Raw genomic sequence first — 21197 nt, forward strand, 5'->3', positions numbered from 1 at the left:
AGGTCATGATCTCTAGGTGGTGAAATCGAGCTCCATGTCGGGCTCTGCGCTCTGCTTCTCCTCCCTCTGCTCCTCGCTCCCTCTCTCGCTCTCAAATAAAAAGAATCGTTAAAAAAAAAAAAGAAAAAAGAAAAACAAATAATTCAACATGTAGGAAGTTTGAGGTAAATAGCAAAAGTGGAGCTCCTAGGGCTTGAAGATGGCCTCTCCCTCTTCCTCTCCCAGTGTCCGTATTAGCCATCTATATCATGAACACACAAACCCATTCAGAGCCCCCCGCTCCCTGCTCTTGGGTGATTCAGAGACACTTTTGGCAGTGTGTACCTGAGGAAACCCAGGCCTGCCTAGTCTAAGGGGTAATAAAAGGTTGTACCATGGTAGTCAGTATCCATTGTAACCTGAGGTCCTTCATTAAATATTTTCCATGATTTCTGTGAAACAAGCTGACCTGTTGACTACAGGTTCTCCAATGCTTTTTATGGCCTGCGAAAAATTATGAATGTAATATATACATGGGCATAGCTCGCATTCATTCTTTTTACTTTTTATTTCTTAGAAAAGATGGAAATGCCACTAGATGATAGCGATTTAACTGAATGATCCCAAAATGATGAGTAAGAGATATTGCTAGAAAAAGAAATTACTTCATGTGTGAGAGTTTTCGTTCCACTGGGGGTTGATTAGAACTATAACTAATGACAGAAGAGGAAGCAGTGTATTACTGTCACAGTTAATCTTTGACTTTTATTAATGGGGTCTTTGGAATTTGGAATCACACTAGATTTATATTCAAATCCTGACCCAACTACTTTTAATATATTTGCAACCCTAGCTAACTTACTTTTAAACTTTTAAACACTGTAGCTCATTTTCCCTACCCTTCATACAAAGGAAATAATAATAGTACCTATTGGATTGGATTATTTTAAGGATTATGTGGCATCATGTGTGTAAATTTCTGGGCAAGTACCTGATACACAGTGACCATTCAATAAATGATAGCTATTGTTTTTACCTTTCTCAAAGTAGATATTCCAAAGTACTTTTAACTGTGAATAACACAATTTGATGTTATTGCTACCTAAACAACACAATACCAAAAGCAATTTCTCTGGCACTAGAGATTAAAAAAAAAAAAAAAAAAACCCTTTGTGTGTGTAGTTTTGAATCAGCTTTTAGGTTGATTTCTCACTTCTTTTTTTTTTCTGACCTTGAAAAGTTTTTTACAAATATAGAAGATAATTTCTTCTAGGGTGTACAATTCCATCTATATCGTACTATATCGTAGTCAAATGATTGGCACTAGTTACTGGTTATTTCTCTAAACAATGCCATTATTGTGAATTATATTTCTATAGTATATAAAAGTATAGTATATAAAAGGCAACTTTTAACTTGCCTTTCTTCTGATTTATTCACCTTTTCAGATCTCTAGTGGAAGAGGAGGACCAGCACATGAAATTGTCCCTTGGAAGCAGCGAAATGGGTCTCTCATCCCATCTGCAGTCTTCCAAGGCAGGGACCACACGCATCTTTACCAGCAATACCCACAGTTCGGTGGTGTTACAGGTAATCTATACTGTCCCTTGTATAATATTTAAATGGATTTAAAAACGACCCAGGGTGTTTGTGATGTGGGATGTCAGTGGTGGGGGGTGAGGAGCGTGCATGTGTGTGGACGGGGTGCCCATGGGAACCCTCTGTCCCTGTTGTTCCATTTTGCTGTGAACCTAAAACTTCTCTAAAAAAATTAAGTTCATTAATTTAAAAAAGAGCAAACAAACATCAAGGGAGAAACCTTGAGGGGAAAACTACATAGCTTCCTGATGTTAAAACAAAACAAAACAAAAAAAAAACAGAAAAAACAAACCCAGAGTGTACTCTTTGTTTGGTTTGTATGAGGGAGGTCTTGCTGTTGGCCACTTTCTTATAGAATGTTATGTCTGGCAACATTGACTTTCCATTCTGTCTCTGCCGATCTACATATCACCAAGTCCCTACGCTGAATTTCCTGGTTCCTCACTAGTGACCTGTTTTACTGTCACCTTTATCATAGCCTGAAGATCATACTTACTTGCAGTCTCAGCTCGCATTGATGATAGTAGGTGTGGGAGTATGGATAAGGATGGCTGGATGCAAACACACTGTGAGATGTAAGAGGTAATAACTGACCTCAAAGGAGAGGACAGAAATACAATAAAAAGCCAAAAAAATCCCACACAAAACAAAACCCCAACCTATCAAAAACTGCAACCTGGAGCTAATTAGCACAAGGACAAGTAGTCCTGATACTTCCCGCAGTTGTGGACACCCCCTGACCTCTGTTGCATGGCTGAATTAGGAAACAATATACTACTGGATGTTCCTCAATGTCTTCTAGATAGAGCCAAATTATATCAGTGCTCCCTCTAGTAAGATAAAAAAAAAATTGTTCTGAATGTATTTTTCAAAGCAATCTCCCCAGGTGAATTTCATGCATATTCCTGGTCAATGACCATTAAGGTAAAGCAGTATATAGTATATAGTATATGGTGTTTGGTAGGCAGTATAGCATATAATGTAATAAGAGAGCCGTCCGCTTGCTGTATGGCTTTGTTGGGTCATGTAATTTTTCTGGGCTTCATTTGTCTTTTCTCCAAAATGTGTCTTGACTAGGAGATCTCTAAATTCCATTCTAGTTCCCATATGTAATTCCATGAGATCATATCTTCCATTATTTTGGTTTGTAATGGGAGCTAGGTTTTATGGTTTGTTGTGTTGTGGGTCTCATCAGCAGAAATGTGAGGGTCAGGAGGGAGAAGCTTGTAATTTTTCTGGGCTTCATTTGTCTTATCTCCAAAATGTATCTTGACTAGGAGATCTCTATGTAAATGGTTTAATTGTTAGTTATTCAAGGCCATGGAGCCTTAGAAACTTTATGCTCAGTGAGAGAAGCCAGTCAGAAAAGGCTGTATTTTATATGATTCCATTCAGACAGAATGGCCAGAAGAGGGAAATATATAGAGACAGAAAGTAGACTACTGGTTCCCTAGAGTTGGAGAGAATGTGAGGATATGAAGGCGCTAACGGCTCTAGGAGTTCTTTTTGAGATGATGAGAATATCCTAGAATTGACTGTGGAATTGTTTGCACACATTATCTGTGAATGTGCTAAAAGCCACTGAACTCTACAATATAAATAAGTGCATTATATAGCATGTCGATTCATCTCAATAAAGCTGTTAAAGTTACAGGACAGTATGTAGTGTATAATCCCATCCATTGGCAGAAAAACTATACAATAAATGGGGCGATTGGGTGGCACAGTTGGTTGAGCACCCGACTCTTGGTTTAGACTCAGGTCATGATCTCAGGATCATGAGATCGAGCCCCACGTTGGGCTCAGCTCTCAGCAGCTTGAGATTCTCTCTCCCTCTCCTCCTCCTGCTTGTGCTCTCTCTCTCTCAAATCAATCACTTCTTCAAAAAAGAAAAAGACTATACGATGTATATACATATATACGAATGTAAACGCACAGCAAAAGGTCTGGAAACATTAGGGAGGCTGATGAATGTTATCGTATATTTTCTGCTCTGTAATTGTTCACTTAACTATGGGAAACAAAGTGAGGGTTGCTGGAGGCAGAGGGGTGGTGGGCTGGGGTAACTGGGTGATGGGCATGAAGGAGAGCACTTAATGGAATGAACACTGGGTGTGAGATGCAACTGATGAATCACTACATTCTACCCCTGAAACTAATACTATGGTCTGTTAACTAAATTGAATTGAAATTAAAAATTATATATATATAATATGTTATTATATGCATATATAATATACATAATTGTTATATATTGTTTATATATATATATATATATATACACATATAATTATTGACAAAAACCAGTATGACTGGGTTTTAGATACTTAGACACTTGGCGATATTACCTTGTAGTTCAGCCTTTGTTGGTCCTGACTGGTGAAAGTAACTAGAGAGTTCATATGGAGTAAAGGTGATCTTTTCATCAGCTGACTTTTGTTGTTGTTATACTATTTTCTATAGTGGCATGGAGCTACCCACTGTCTATCATTATTGCCGAACTTTGCTCTCTTTAAAAGTCCATTAAAGATGATGTTCTCACAAATGGAGATTTTTAAGTAGCAGCGGTAACAGAGAACTTTTTCCCTGTATCTAATCTTAGGTGTGTGGTTATCAAGGGAACAAGTTGGAGAAGTGTTTAATGTGTAAAAGTTATCATTGCTTTAAAATTAGCAATCATACAAACTTTGGCTTCAAAAGGCATCGAGAGTCACTGTCAGGGGAAGGGACCCATGGGGAGAAAGTGTTTTCAGAAGTCTCACTCTGCAGGGTTACCCACTGCATACCTCTAGTGGGACAGACATGAGTTTAGACCAAACCTGGATCCTAATTTTACCCCTAGTTATATGACCTTGGGAGCCCTCCATCCTCCCTGGGCCAGTTTCCTTATCTATGAAATGGTTAAGAGATGTGAGGATTAAATGTGACAATTGATGGGAAAGTGAGGTGCATCATAAATATCCATTTTATTTTACTTCCATTTGAGTCAAAGTTACAGATTAGTTGTCTCTGTTAAACAGGCTTTCGCAAACTCAGCTGTCAAAGAAAGGGCCTAAAGAATTGTGATACCTATTAGGCTTGGATTCCTAGAACCTTGAACAGATCTCCAGAGAATCCATGATGTAGTTAGCAGAGCAAATTGCTTTCACTCAATTAAGGAAGGTTAAGCAGGGTTTGCTTGAGTGGTAACTGGTAAAATCAAGGACTATCTCATTTTCTTCACTCCTTTAGTGCTACTGTAGTTATGGTTATTTCCTATGGAAAGTTTCCTACCTTTGGCTTCAGCTATTATCCCAGGTTGTCAGCATTTTTCTTTTACTGCCCCAGTTTATGGTCATTCATTGCCTCGTACTCTTCCTTGGCAATTTTGTGCCGTAAAAACAGCTTTATGGCGATATAATTCATATACCATCTAATTCACCTGTGTAAAGCGCATAATTCAGTGGTTTTAGTTTTTAGTATACTTACGGGCTTTTGCAAATATCACCACAATCTGTTGGAGAACATTATCGTCTGCTCCAAAAGAAACCTTGTATCCATTAGCAGTCACTCCACATTTCCTTCCAACTCTTTGCCCAAACCTAAGCCACCACCAATCTACTCTCTGTCTCTATAGACTTGTCTATTCTGAACATTTCCTACCAATGGAATATGTGGTCTTTTGTGTCTGGCTTCTTTCACTTAGCATCATGTTTTTAAGGTTCATGCATGTTGTAGCCTGTATCAGTGCTTCTTTTCTTTTTATGACTGAATACTATTCCATTATATGGATATACCACTTAAAAAAAAATTCATCCATTCATTGATGGACATTTGGGTTTTATTTTTTCTACTTTTTGGCTATTATGAGTAATGTTTTGGCTATTATGAGTAATGCTGCTGTGAACCCTCAGGGAGAAGTCTCTGTGGACATGGTTTTATTTATCCATGGGGTGGAATTGCTGGGTCATACAGTAATTCTGTGTTTTAAACTTCTGAAGAACTGCCAGAGTGTTTTCCAATGTGGCTGCCCCATTTTCCTTATCCTTAGCACATTCTTGCCAACACTAATTATCTCTGTTTGAGTGTAGCCATATTGGTAGGTGTGACGTGGTATCTCGTGGTTTTGCATTGTACTTCCCTAATGGCTAATGATGTTGACCGTCTTTTCATCTGTGCTTATAGCCATTTGTCTATCATCTTTTAAGAACTGTCTATTCATATCCTTTTCCCAATTTGTAGTTGGATTATTTATCTTTTTATTCGGTCATAAGAGTTCTTTGTTTATCTTAGATACAAATTCCTTATGAGAACATGACTTATCAGCATTTTTGCCAAGCCCCTTTGGTTTTATAGTCCTTTGTTGTTCTGTCATCACTGCCTGGCCAGTCCCCTGGCCTTTTTCATTTCAGTCATATGATCTTTGCTTCTGCTTAACCTTAGTAGAGTTCATAGGACAGATGGTCAAGGCAAATAGCTTGAAGACTTCTGGCTTTTCACTATTCTCTACATGTATATTTTTTTCCACACTTCAGTCTTTGCACCCACTTCCTATCCCTAAAATGCCCTTATTTTACTTTTTGTTTCTGGTAAACCCCTGTTTATTCATAATGACCCATATTAAGCAGTAAGTGATAAAACTAGAATTCTAGCTTCGCCCTAAACTCATGTCCTTCCCACAACAGTTATATAATGGATAATCCTGCAGAGTGGGAGTTCTGAAAACAGTCACTCCCCATGGGTCTGTCCCCCTGACAGCAACTTTAATAGGCTTTTGACGCGAGAGTTTGTGGGAGCCAGGCGAAGTTTCCAGCTTCTTCTAGTCCTCCCTCTTAGTCCTTGTTAATATGACCTATCAGTGAGACTCACTACATGTGGGATCTAATTTGTTGTTTCTATATGCCTCTGATCGAGTGCTGAGGTACATGGTGACTGCTTCATAAGTACCCACTATTATTATTGTAAGACTTATTATTGTCATTCAAAGAGGAAATACATACGAAGAGCCTAGCCCATCACCTGGCACAGAGGAAATACTCAGTGCTTTTCACTGCTATTATTTGAATTCTTAGCAGAATAAATGAATTTGGCTGGCAGTTATAAAAACGTTAATATATACTTGCCTCATTGATACTTTAAACAATATTGTGAGGTAGAAAAGGCCAGACTTATTCTCTCCATTTTATAGATTAGGAAACTGAAGCTCAGGGAGTTTGGGAGGCTTACCCGGATCACATAGCCAGTAACTGACAACAGCTAAGAATTGAACACAGGTTTTCTGACTGCAAATTTGTTTTTATAATCTGTTTTTGTGATTTGGTTCTTTTAATCTTACTCTAAACTATATTATCTTTTAAAATATAATGTCTGTAAATATTAAGTTTTCATTGACAGTTCTATTTGTGTTAAGAATAAAAGTTATTATATATTATACATAATGAAACATAATATGAATATATGAATCATATATATGATGAAATATTACTAAGCCATAAAAAGGATGAGATTTTGCCATTTATGACAACATGGATGGACCTAGAGTATATTATGTTGAGTGAAATAAGTGAAACAGAGAAAGACAAATACTGTATGATTTCACTTAAATGTAAAATGTAAAAAAAAAAAAATCCAAAACAAAAAACCTAAACAAACAAAAGGCAGAAACAGACCCATAAATAGAGAACAAACTGATGGTTACCAGAGGGGAGAAGGTTGGGGGGATGAGCAACATGGGTAAAGGGGGGTGGGAGGTAAAGGCTTTCAGTTACGAAATAAGTAAGTCACAGGAATAGAAGGCACAGCGTATGAAATACAGTCAATGGTATTGTAGTAGTGTCGTATGGTGACAGAGGGTAGCGACACTTGTGATGAGCACAAAGTAACATATAAACTTGTCAAATCACAATATGGCACACCTGAATCTAATGTGACATTCTGTGTCAGCTATACTTCAATTTAAAAAAAGAAGGCATATGGGGTGCGTGGGTGGCTCAGTGGTTTAAGCCTCTGCCTTCAGCTCGGGTCGTGATCTCAGGGTCCTGGGATCAAACCCCGCGTCAGGCTCCCTGCTCAGCGGGGAGCCTGCTTCGCCCTCTCTCTCTGCCAGCCTCTCTCTGCCTGCTTGTGATCTGTCAAATAAATAAATAAAATCTTTAAAAAAAAAGAGAAGGCATAAAGATTTAGGATAAATTATATTACATAAAAGAAAAGCTCAATAATCTAGATTGTTGAAGTTTTAGTCAAAATGAAGCTTTTTATTTATTTCATTTACCTAAAGGGCAGCTAGAATATAGAGAAATGAATATATTATTTTTCTTGGGAATAGCTTTTTTGGCACTCAGGATAGAGTACAATAAATTATCCTACTACTCCCCAGTTGATTGTGTATCATTAAGATACCAGTTGGAAGACAGCCTACCACCTTTCCTTTTAGTCTACTTTAATATATTATTACCCTGCTTTCTTAAATGAGGTTTTATTGTTGTTATTTAGCATGTATTAAAGTAACAGAGAAACTACCACATACCAACTGGTAGTTAGATATGCTATAATACATTATTTCAATTTCTGATTGTTTGTTGCTGGGACAGAGTAATACAGTTTGTTATGATTATTGATCTTGTATCTTGCAACCTCGATAAACCAAATTACTCTTTTTGTCAAGTCTGTAGGATTGACATGAATAAAAATATTTATTTCATTCTTTCCAATCTGATGCTTTTTATTTCACTTTCTTGCCTTATTGCACTGCATAGGGACTCCCGAGAAATGTTGAATGGAAGTGGTTGAGTATACATTCTTGCTATTTTGCTGATGTCAGGGAGGAGAACATTCATTCTTTCACCTTTTAAGTATGATGTTAGCTGTCAGTCTGAGGAAGTTCCTTTCTGTTCCTGTTTGCTGAGAGTTGGGTTTCGTGTTTTTAATCACAGAAATGGATTTTGGGGGCGCCTGGGTGGCTCAATGGGTTAAACCTCTGCCTTCGGCTCAGGTCATGATCTCAGGGTCCTGGGATCGAGCCCCGCATTGGGCTCTCTGCTCAGTGGGGAGCCTGCTTCCCCCCACCCCGCCTGCCTCTCTGCCTACTTGTGATCTCTGTCTGTGTGTCAAATAAGTAAATAAAATCTTAAAAAAGATTTAGAAATGGATTTGGGATTTTGTCAAATATTTTTTTGCACCTATTGAGATGATCTCATCATTTTTCTTTTTAATTTGTTACTATTGTAAGTTATATTAAGTGATTTCTGAACACTAAAGAAATCATGCACTGCAGGAATAAACCCCACTTGTTGGTGATGGATTATCCTTTTTATATTTTATTAAATTTTATTTGCTAAAGTTTTAGGAATTTTTGCATCTATGCTCATGAGGAATTTTGGGTTTAGTTTTCTTAATTTTCTTACCATTGTCTGGTGTTGGTATTAGGATAATGCTGGCCTTATACAGTGAGTTGAGACGTGTTCCCTCCTCTTAATTTTTGGGATATATTTGTGTAGCATTGCTGTTATTTCTTCCTTGAATGTTTGACAGAATTCACCAGTGAAAATTTGATTTTATAGGTAGACATATAGCTATTCAATTATGGATTTCTTCTAGAATAACCTTTAGCAGCTTGTATCTTTTGGAATTTATCCATTGCAACTGATTGTCAAATTGATTGGCATACAGTTGTTCATATTTACTTATTATCCTTTTAAAAGCTATACCATCTATAGTACCATCACCTCTATCAATCCTGGTTTTGGTCATTTATATTTTTTCTCTTTATCTCCCTAATCTGTCTGGCTAGAGTTTTATCAAATGTATGGATCTTCTCAAAGAACCAGGTTTTGGGGTTTTTATCATGTTTTTCTCTTTTTGTGTCATGGTTCATCAATCACTTCTCTGATCCTTATTATTTCTACTTCCTGCTTTTGGGGATTAATCTGCTCTTCTTTTAAAAAAAAAAAAACTTATTTATTTATTTATTTATTTTAGAGAGCGCATGCATGCGGGCATAGGGAAGGAAGGGCAGAGAGAGAAAGAGTGAGTCTTGAGCAGACTCCGGACCCCTAACTGACTGAGCCACCCAGGTGCCCCGGGGTTAATCTACTCTTGTATTTCTAGTTTCTGAAGGAGGAAGCTGAGATCTTTCATCAGAGTGGTAATAAATGTTCTTTGCTCTGAAATTTGTTTCGTCTGATATTATACTCCTGTCAGCTTTTTTTTTTCCCCTAAGTAAGCTTTATGCCCAACATGGGGCTTGAACTCACAACCCTAAGATCAAGAATTACATGCTCTACCAGCTGAGCCAGCCAGGCACCCCTATGCCAGCTTTCTTTTAATTTGTGTTAAATTGACAAATCTTTTGCCATCTTTCTACATCTTTACTTTGTAAATTAACATACAGTAAAATGGATTTTTTTTATTGGATTGTACCTTTATGAGTTTGTTTGGTTTTTGGTTTTGGTTTTACTTTTACAAGTTTTATTTATTTATTTATTTATAAAGATTTTATTTATTATTTGACAGAAAGAGATACAGTGAGCAAGAGAGGGAACACAAGCAGGGGGAGTGGGAGAGGAAGGAAGCAGACTCCCCGCTGAGCAGGGAGCCTGACACGGGGCCCGATCCCAGGACCCTGGGATCATGACCTGAGCTGAAGGCAGATGCTTAACAAGTGAGCCACCCACGTGCCCCTATTTATTTATTTTTAAAGATTTTTTTATTCACCTGACAAAGCAAGCATGAATGGGGGGCAGAGGGAGAAGCAGGCTCCCAGCTGAGTGGGGAGACCAAGGCGAGGCTTGATCCTGGGACCTGGGATCACAACCTGAGCCGAAGGCAGATGCTTCACCAACTGAACCACCCAGGCACCCCTCCATGTATGAGTTTTAACAAATACCTTGTACTTCTTTTACTCTTTGGTAGTCACATTCATCTCTGCCTCTAACTGATCTGTTTCCTGTCTCAGCAGTTTTGTCCTTTTGAGAGTATTACATAAATGGCATCGAACACTCTGGAAGCATTTCAGACTGGCTTCTTTCACTCTGTCTAATATCTCTGAGATCCATTCACTTTGTTGTATGTATCAGTTGTTTGTTTCTTTTTATTGTTGAGAAGTATTCCATGGTGTGGAACTTTGCGGGGTCTCTTTTCCATGCTCCTCCGTCTTGACCATCTCCAGTACTGTCCCGTTCTCTAGGGCGCTCTCTGTGGTCCTCTGGCCTGAAAGCTGGGTTTTATTCATCCTGTTCTGCCATTCACTGACCACCGCTGAACCCAGAGCCTGGTCCAAATGCAGAGACGCATCTATTGCAGAGGAATGACCACAGGTCCTCTGACCAAAGAGGAAGTTTCCTCTCCCTCAGTTTTCGCCTTTGCCGCCCCCACTGTCACTGTTGCTGCCAACAGGGCCTTGGAATTGCCTGGAGATCAGGACGCAAAAGAGCAGAGGGAAATAAAAGTAAAGTGGATTTTTTCTGCTCTCTCTGAGTTTTGGGACTTTTCTCTGCTCCCTGATGACTGCCTCCAGGTGACATGGTACCTTAACTCCAGTTTGGGATATATTGGGGGGAAAAGTAGGGGCATAGAGTGGAACACTTGCCCTCAGTTTGGTCATACTTTGCATTCTGATTTCCTTCCCTAATTCTCTTGCTTTTATTAACCTATTTTTCATTAACTTTTAAGCTTTGTGGGGTCGCACCAAAACATCATTTATTTATTCTAGGGCAAACTTTTTCCCAGTGCTGAGGCAAATACTTACGAGTACTCTAAGGCCCTAGAAAGATAAGGTTTCCATTTTGGTGATTGGAATGAATTATGCTCAGCCCTTGGTGAGGCTTGCAGTGTTTTCTTGGGCTCCTTCTGGGTGGTTCTTTCCCCAGACAAGTACACTTATCAGTACTCACCTGAATACTTGAGGAAGACTTTTTAAATTGTATTTCATTTTATTTTACTTTATTTTTTTAAAAGATTTTATTTATCCATCTGACAGAGATCACAAGTAGGCAGAGAGGCAGGCAGAGAGAGAGAGGGGGAAGCAGGCTCCACGCTGAGCAGAGAGCCCGATGCGGGGCTCAATCCCAGGACCCTGGGATCATGACCTGAGCTGAAGGCAGAGGCTTTAACCCATTGAGCCACCCAGGTGCCCCTTATTTTACTTTATTTTATTTATTTTGTGATCTCCATCTATGCAGATGTCTTCTCCTGTGTTCTACCCTACAAACCTAGCTGCCTTGACTCCCACAGGACTCCAGGAGAGAATGTTGGGCCTCGCCTGGGTTGCAACTCCCCATACCTCTGTTCTTAGAAAGTCCAGAACAGTCATGGGGCTCATCTAACTTGCCTCTCATCTTTCACAGATCCTTCTCCTTCATGCAGTTTTAAACTTTTTTTTTCATATATTTTGTCTGGTTTTAAGGTGTTCAAGAGGTAAGATAAATCCAGTCCTTGTTATTTCATCTTCGCTGAAAACAAAAAATGTCTAGGATATAATTAAATGCTAAATTGTAAGACTCCAACTAAAGGTGCCTGATTATTTCAGAGATTTGGTTAGAGGTAGCTTTACAAAGGAGGTCAAATTTGAACTAGGCTTTGAAGGAAGGAGGATATTCTATGTGAAAAATAATGTCATAAATAAAGGTACTAGAAAAGAGGTAAGCCTGGTTTTTACCAATGAGCCAGTCTAGACAACAACCTGATAAAGTGGGTCGGAGTACTTAAGAAGATCATGAAAAATAGGGTTGATCAGTTGAGCTGGAGCCAGATTAAAGTAATCTTTTAAATTCCAGGGGTGCCTGGCTGGCTCAGGTGGTAGAGCATGCAACTCTTGATCTCAGGGTTATGGGTTTGAGCCCCAGGTTGGGTATAGAGATTACTTAAAATATTTTTTTAATTTAATTTTATTTATTTATTTGACAGAGATCACAAGTAGGCAGAGAGGTAGGCAGGCGGGGGGGGGGTAGGCTCCCCGCTGAGCAGAGAGCCCAACTCGGGGCTCGATCCCAGGACCCTGAGATCATGACCTGTGCTGAAGGCAGAGGCTTTAGCCCACTGAGCCACCCAGGTGCCCCAAGATCACTTAAAATCTTAAAAAAGCAATACAAAGCAGAAAATCTTTAAATTTCTATGTTGTGATACAACACTGATAGAAAGCCATTGGGAGTTTTTTACTCCACACAGTGTTACATAATAAGAGCAGAGTTTAATTCAGATTAATAAAAACTTTTATATCCAGTCTGTATAGCTCTTTTGCCTTAAACATGCACCTGTTCCTTTTCTGTCCTCTGGATTAAATGAAGAACAGTATCATAAAAACATGGATATGGTATTGTTTTGATCAAATACATTATTACATTTACTTAAAGATGGGAATAAGCCCATTTCTTAACCTTTTCTTGAGTTTCTTTATCTTTGTTCATAAAACATATTTTCCATTAATAATCTTTATTGCTCTTTTCAGGATGCACTTCCTTTTTATCCCACTTCCTTTTCAATATTATACTGATAAAAACTGATACAATATGCTAGTAAGTTATTTCGTGCAGAATTTAATGGAAATATTTGCTTATCAGATTGCTTTTTAATGCCCCAAATGATCAATCTAGCTTTTTTCAAAATGACATTATATTGAATGTGAAAGCTATTGACATCCAACCAACTTTTGGTAGTAATTATTTGTAGCTCATATGGTTTCTATATTATAGTTGTGTAATGTCAACGCATATCCCCTTGTGTTTTAATGTGACCATTTAAAAATTTATCAAACTCATTTAAAATGGCTCAGTCTTTCAGGGTATTACATACGTACCTGCCTCTACTTAATAGGATTTGAAGTTTTGATACACTGGGTAAGTTTAATACAGGGAACAGAAAAGCCCTTTTTTTCCCTAATGCTCAGATCTCCCCCCACACACAAAAGTATGTGAAGAAGAAGGAAAAAATAGATGTGGGGAGTTTTATAGGAGAGGGAAAGAGAGATGTTAGAGTAAAGAATCCAAGAACAGATAATAATCTCTGTGTCAGTGGAACCCAAGGCCCAGAAGAAATAGAAAAATAAAGAACTAAAATATGGCTTGGGGCAGAAAGAAGTTCAGTTAAAGCAACAGGAACCATTTTACAGATACTCTAAAAGACTCACTGGAAACTTGGTGCCCTTTTGGTAAAGCAGAGCTGTATCTGTGTTTGGTAAACTCGAACACAAAAAGAGACAACAGACTTTATAGAATTTTGACAAGAGGAATGAATACAAATCTGGTGGAAGAAAATGATTTTATAATAAAAGGGCACATTTTAAGTGTGCAGGCTATCTTTTTTTTTTTGGTAAGTTTTTTTTTTAATATTTTATTTATTTATCAGAGAGAGAGAGGGAGAGAGTGAGCACAGGCAGACAGAATGGCAGGCAGAGGCAGAGGGAGAAGCAGGCTCCCTGCCGAGCAAGGAGCCCGATGTGGGACTCCATCCCAGGACGCTGGGATCATGACCTGAGCTGAAAGCAGCTGCTTAACCAACTGTATCTAAGTAATCTCTAGACCCAACGTGGGGCTCAAACTCGCGTCCATGCTCCACCAACTGAGCCAGCCAGCTGCCCATGAGGATATCTTTGAGGGTCTTCCTAGAGTTAAATAGGGCCAGAGATTTATGGGAGTGAAAGCCAAAGGTAGATATATAGAAGGCAGGTGAGAATAACCTCCCCTTTTCTTTGAATGTGTGCCTTCTTCACAAAATTAGAGTATAAAAGTTGTTTAGAGAAATGACTGTCTTCTATACAACAGAATATATGGTAGAAGGAACTTTTTTTTTCTCTTGAGACAGAGTGGGGATATACAGATAACAGCATGCAAACAAGATATTTAGAATCTGTATGAAAACAATCTGAATTGACAGATCTTATTTGGATAAAGATAGCAATAATCAGGAATAAAATTGGCAAATATGGAATTGGATGTTGGGATTGTACATTTATGCAGTTGAAAATAAAGGTTGTGAAATCTACAGAAAGAGAAACTGCTTCATATGTGGTGAAAATAAATGCAGAACCTCACAGAAGCAGACATTTTGGCAAAGGTAGATAAATGAAGCTTAGAATAAAAGAGACTCAGAATGTGGTGAAAGTGGTCTTGGAGCTTCAGCTTCCTTTCTTTGGGGATCCCAGATCATACTGAGGAAGGGCAGAGGATTTTTTTTTTTTAAGATGGTGCAAAGGGAAGCAAAATGATCAGATTTGTGAAGCGTATAAAAACTCCTTGTGTCTTAGCTGAAGCATCCAGATTTTGAGGATGGAGTATATACCTCAACAAGCAGTATTTTAATAGAATGTGGACAAAATGAGAAAGGACACAGATAATGATACAGGAAGTATCAGCTCTTCCTTTGTTCGAAAGGAAAAAGGAGGAATAATAGGGAGTAGGAATGGAGCCCAGTAACATCATTCAGTTCCCAAGTATGAAGTACTTGTAGGAATGGTTTAAAGGCAAAAGGGCTAGCAAAAGAACTGAGGGTTTTGTTTGTTTGTCGCTTGGGCTTTTGTAGTTTTTAGTGGAAGAAAATAATGGATTGGATACAATCACTGCTTTTGACAGAATAAGTCATGATTGCCTTTCACAGATAATTATCTGTATAAACCTTAGAGAAGATTCAGGAATTTTTTTCATGCCTAAAAATGAAGCAAAGTGGCATACAGTACCTAGTCTCACTGCATTGGTATTTTGACATCTTTTTTGCCAGTACCCAAGGTATAATCAGTTTCCCAAGATAAACCATATGCTTTAACTTGCCAGTAGCTATTAAAACGTTAAAAATACATCGTCTTCAAACCAGCAATTCCACTTTTATGAATACCTCCCATAGATCTACTTACACAGGTAAGTATATATACAAGGAGGTCTGTTGCAACATTGCTTGTAATGGCAAAAGTTGAGAGTCGGCCCAAGTGTCCAGAGGGGGACAGATGAATAATGAATGGTGCCAGCATGATGGAATCCCCTAAAAAGAATGAAGTAGATCTGTGTGTATAGAATACTGTCCATTTTACGTGCCCAAGTGAATTTTTTTTTAAAGATTTTATTTATTTATTTGACAGAGAGATCACAAGTAGGCAGAGAGCTAAGCAGAGAGAGAAGGGGAAGCAGGCTCCCCGCTGAGCAGAGAGCCCGATGCGGGGCTCGATCCCAGGACACTGAGATCATGACCTGAGCCGAAGGCAGCGGCTTAATCCACTGAGCCACCCAGGCGCCCCCCCAAGTGAATTTTTAACAGGCACAATAATATCTAGAGTATTCTACTTTTTAAAATCCCATTATACATACAAGCAAACGGTACATTATGCATACGTATAAAGAGGCCTGGAGAGGTGCCTGGGTGGCTCAGTATGTTGAGCACCTGCCTTCAGCTCAGGTCATGATCCCAGAGTCCTGGGATCGAGTCCCACGTCAGGGTCCTTGCTCAGTGGGGAAACCTGCTTCTCCTTCTCCTCCCCGGCCCCCCGCTCCCGGCTCATGCTCTCTCTCTCTCTCTCGCTTTCTCACTCAAAGAAATAAATAAATTCTGGAAAGAAAGAAAGTGAGGAAGGAAGGGAGGCCCTGGACATATATATATTAAACTGTTAACAATAATTACTTCCTATATGTAGAAATGGTGTTTTAGTTTTCAATTTATATCTTCTATTTTTATAACAAGCATGTATTTCATTTTTTTTTAAACCTGCAATTTGTCTGAGGGAGAAAAAGGCCAAGCCCTTGTGAGTCAACCCTTCCCCACCAACCCTGGTTCAATCCCTCTTCTCTCTTCTTAGCCATTACTGTTTAATACAAAGAAGCACGGTGGGCACAATTGGTTTTTATTATTGGGAGAAGTTTCCCAAATGAAATTCCTGGTTTCTCTTTCAAAACTAAAACTCTGCTCAACATGACCCCATGGTTTTAAAATACCAAGTGGTGGCAGCTTCTTAGTAAAATCAGGGTTGTTTGTTCCTGCGGTAACTGAACATTAATCGAACATATATTAAGTGCCAACTGTGTACCAGGCAGTGGGGAATGCAAACATGCCAGTCCCTCAACCCTTCTATCTGATGGTTCCCTCCATCTCAGTCAGTTTCTTGACAGTCCTGGCCCCACCCCATGGTCACTTTCAGTACTTCCCAGTGCTCGTCTGCCTTTGAAAGGCAATCCCCCTTAAACTTACTGCACCGTAGGCTCCTGTATATGAATTTTCAAAGAGCTACTTTTTACCTTCTGCATGAGACTATTCCCCTACAATGGACATCGCTTCTTACCTTCACTTCTCTAAACAACAGAGGCTGGAGATCATTTAGCAATGGAAAAATGGAAACTATCAAGGGTGGGGTATAGAATGTTTGTGTTTATAGAAGAAAAGAGGCATTTGTGAAAGATTTGATATTTGTGAACAAAAACATATGTCAGTCACTGTTGGAGAAAGAAAAATATGATACATAATCCTGTTCTAAAGTATATGTATAATGTATAAATATTTTTGGAATAAAAATATTTATATCTCTCTCCAGAGAGCAAGTGGCTGGATCACATTATCTCTTTGAAGTTCCAGTTCTGTAGATTCAAGCATTTTCTTTAAAAAGCAATTTAAAAATTATGATGAGAAGATGTTTAGGCTGAGATTTATATTTTACATATGGGGAGGATCAATATTTCTCAAACTGCATTCTTCAGTATGTCATGCCTTTTGCTTCTTAAATCTGTGAAACACAACTTTAAATAAAAGTTTTATTTGGGGTCATTAAAATACGAAGGGGATGGAGTACTCATTGCTGTTAGTTCTTGTTATGTTACATTATTACATTACAATATATATTAGAAAGTAACTTGTATGAGGACCTGCCTGACTTTTAATAATAATATATTACCATTTGGAATTATAGAGTAAATCCTGCTAAAATCTTCATTTCTGAGCTTCAGTATTAAATTACGTATTGTCTCCGTTTTGTGCATTTTACCAGCATATTATCATCTTAAATTGTTGCATTCTCCCAAGAAGAGACCAAAGGAACAACTGTCTATTTGTCATGGGTTGGGATCATCATGGGAGTGAGTGGAAGAGCTAACCAATAGGGCCTCTTCTCGCAAGGGCCCCGAATTGTGGGTGACAACCTATTAATTCTCCACTGAACTTTAGGCATTTGGGAACAATTATGTCCCATGTTAGCCCTACCTGAGCTCTTTTTTCCAAAGGTAATCAAAGTCCAAACTTGATACCTGAAGGATAATTGACCAAGCAGCAGCAATCTTCCGCATATAAGGATATCTAAGACAATCCCTAATTCTCAAAGAGAGGGAACAATCTAGTTAGTAGAAAGGAACTCCTTTCTTGCAATTAACACAGGCTCTCTATACCTTTCTTTCTCACAACAAAAACTGGGGGCGTCTGGGTGGCTCAGTCCATTAAGTGTCCTACTCTTGGTTTTAGCTCAGGTCTTGATCTCAGGGCTGTGAGATGGAGCCCCATGTGGGCTCTGTGCTGGGCGAGGAGCCCGCTTAGAGACCTCTCCCTCTCCCTCTGCCTCTGCCCCTCCACCCCGCCCCCATCCCCATGCTCCCTTATTCTCTCAAATAAAAAATAAATCCTTAAAAAGCAAAAAAACCCACAAAAGCTAAAAAGAACAGGGTGTGTCCAGAATGTACAATAGAAGAACTATAAATATATTATTACAGAAAGCACATTATCTACCACCCTAATTCGGCACGCAGGAAAATGAAAGCATATGTGGTAATTTCTTTTCAAAATAAGATAAAGCCGGTAGTTGCATAAGGAAGTGAAAGTATATACTCTTCCCATATGTGCTCTTAATCTAAATTAGTCTTAATTTTACCTTTTCCTACTTTGAATTAAATCGTCATCCCACATCAAGTAAGTTGTTTGGTTTTCTTCTGAGTAATTAATTATTCTATTGGTTTTATCTTCTAAAACACCCATCAAATGTATACACAGAATTTTAGTGGACAGAGATTGGCATACCCATTCCACTCTGATTTGTGGCTCAACTCATGCTCTTGGTGTAGGGCTTTGACCAGCTTCGACTTGAAGGATTGCTTTGCGATGTGACCCTGATGCCTGGTGACACAGATGACGCCTTCCCTGTGCATAGAGTCATGATGGCCTCTGCTAGTGATTACTTCAAGGCAATGTTCACAGGTAGGGTGGCTTGTTAAATTCTGCACCCCCATTAAAACAATCTGAAAAAGGCAGATTTCCATATTTTTGTTTCTAAAGTGAAATTCAATTCCTTAGATCTTGTCTTTCCAAGAAGAAATCGTTTCCAAAGGAATATACACCCAGTACGTGTAGTTGTAGGTGGTGGCTTTTAAAAGTTGGGAACCAGATGTGCCTTTTTCATACTTCCATCCACTTTTGTTTCACAACTTCTTTTTTCCAGCTGCACATCTGGATGCTCTACCAGAGGCTCTGGGTGTGACTAAGACAATCTTGAACCCATCAAAAGATAGGAAGTGACAGGAGAACGTTTTGGAAGCTCTCACATTATATACGACTTCCATTAGTATAAAGCTATTCCTTCTTAAGTACTTTCTTTTAACTGTAAAATATGTAGAAGTCTGACTCTGACATGAATGCTTACATAGAATAAAACTCTTCCTTGATTTTATTGCATCTAATTAGCAGCAGAAGTGAGTTTGACCTTAATTAAATTACCCACCCTCCTTTCATTGAATGTCTTTTTATTTAAGGTGGAATGAAAGAACAAGATTTAATGTGCATTAAGCTTCACGGTGTGAGCAAAGTCGGCTTAAGGAAAATTATTGATTTCATTTATACTGCAAAGCTTTCTCTTAACATGGACAACCTTCAGGACACCCTCGAAGCTGCCAGTTTTCTTCAGATTCTGCCGGTTTTGGACTTCTGCAAAGTATTTCTCATATCTGGGGTAAGCTGTCTTCAAATCTTCAAATCTTTTCCTACAATACAGTCTGGGGTAGCCTGTGGAAAGCCTGGTGAACTGGTGAATTGAAACTTTGGCCCTTAGAGAGAGGACTCAGGGAGTGTGTGTTCTGGAATGAAGTTGAGACCCAAACAGTACAGGTCTTTTTTTATAAAACAGAATCATTTCCTAAAAGCCTTCCGTGTAATCCCATGACATCAGACAGTAATAGTGTTTGATAACAATAAATATACACATTAACCCATTTACTGATGTTATATGTTTTAATCTGGTTTTGTTTGCCTTCATGATTTTAGGCGGGCAAGCTTTCTTAGGTGGGATTCCATGAAAACATAATCTGAACTCGAAGTCTTTTAAACTAGGCTCAGTAATTTTTTTTTCTTCCTTCAATATGGGAGCTAGGTCTTGAGAAGTAGTAACACCTGTGTGACAGCCTGTAAGATACAAATGTTAATTCCATAGAAACACATCACCCACTGAATCATTTTTGCCTCTTTTCAAGAGATAGGAGGGGGCACAACTACCAATCAGCGAACTCCATAGCAGTTACATGGTTCCTGAAGGCACCGCCCTATTGAAGACCCTTAAATTATTGACTTCTGGGAAATGAAATGCTTTGGCTGCAAAGAAATAGTGCCAAGAAGATTTCTAGAGCTTATAGAGCTGCCTTTTGTGACTAGAAATGATGGCAGTGGTCAATTTTGATATATTTTCTAATTTGTTAAATTAGTGGATAATACATTTTTCTATAATTGATTTAAAGTCATACCAGTTTTTATATTAGTAAATAATTGCTGTTGAGCTTTTTGAACCCTAAGTTTCAAGAGAACATGTCCTAAGTGATTTTATTAATAAGCTACTCCTTATCTTACAGAGTCAGCCCACAGCTAATTTAGCTGGGCTATTGAAAATGTGTTTCGTTCCTGTGTTTCCATTTTAAAGGACTCAGACTACTGTCTCACTATTATTTATAAACTTTTAAATTAACTGCTATTCTTCACACTTTTAAGGCAGTCTGTGTTACAACATTGCTCTGTGTTGCCCTATTCAGTACTATATAAGTAACCACATGAAGTTTATTTCCCGTGATACTGTTTGTCATCCTTACTGAATCTGAACACTGAATTTCCTTTTAACTTAAGCACACGAGATCCTTCCCCCTTAGGACCTATAAGCATCTCTCTTCTAGTTTTGTGCCACTGATATCGTCTGATGGCTTCATCTCAAGGAAAATACCGAACTGAATTACATGTATTTTTTTTAAATGTATCAAGGCTAATAATGAACTTAGTAATAACCTGAAGTCTTACATTTATAGACTCTTAACAGTCCTTCACACTGATCTCAACAACACATGGTCATCCTGAGCCAAACTTAGTACCGTGTGGTAATTTCTTTGGAACTAATCATTAATAATAGACATGTATTGTTGACTTCTTCTCTAATACCAGAGTTTAGTACTTATGACTTTAGATACTGGTTGTGATCTATTCCTTTACCTGAAAGAAAAGGACCAAATGGAATAAAGCATGATTTCTTTTTAGAGTTATTTATTTATTTATTTGACAGAGAGATAAAGAGCACAAGTAGGCAGAGAGATAGGGAGAAGCAGGCTCTCTGCTGAGGAGGGAGCCCGATTCAGGACTCGATCCCAGGACACTGAGATCATGACCTGAGCCAAAGGCAGCAGCTTAACTGACTGAGCCACCCAGGCGCCCCTAAATCCTGATTT

The 21197-nt window shown here is 38.6% G+C and overlaps 1 protein-coding gene across 7 annotated transcripts in view; it reads left to right on the plus strand.

Annotated features, from left to right (window-relative positions):
• KLHL13 (kelch like family member 13) overlaps window positions 1-21197 on the plus strand; it is a 203452-nt gene that overhangs the window by 160185 nt on the left and 22070 nt on the right. For all 7 annotated transcript variants that reach the window (XM_045068271.1, XM_004762110.2, XM_004762112.2 and 4 more), the window contains 3 exons: window positions 1428-1569; window positions 18570-18702; window positions 19254-19450. In XM_045068271.1, coding sequence (XP_044924206.1) covers window positions 1428-1569; window positions 18570-18702; window positions 19254-19450 — 472 coding nt within the window. The remainder of the gene's footprint in view (window positions 1-1427; window positions 1570-18569; window positions 18703-19253; window positions 19451-21197) is intronic.

This window comes from Mustela putorius, unplaced genomic scaffold, assembly GCF_011764305.1.
Source record: "Mustela putorius furo isolate JIRA1106 unplaced genomic scaffold, ASM1176430v1.1 tig00003901_pilon_pilon_pilon, whole genome shotgun sequence".
Classification (NCBI taxonomy): domain Eukaryota; kingdom Metazoa; phylum Chordata; class Mammalia; order Carnivora; family Mustelidae; genus Mustela; species Mustela putorius.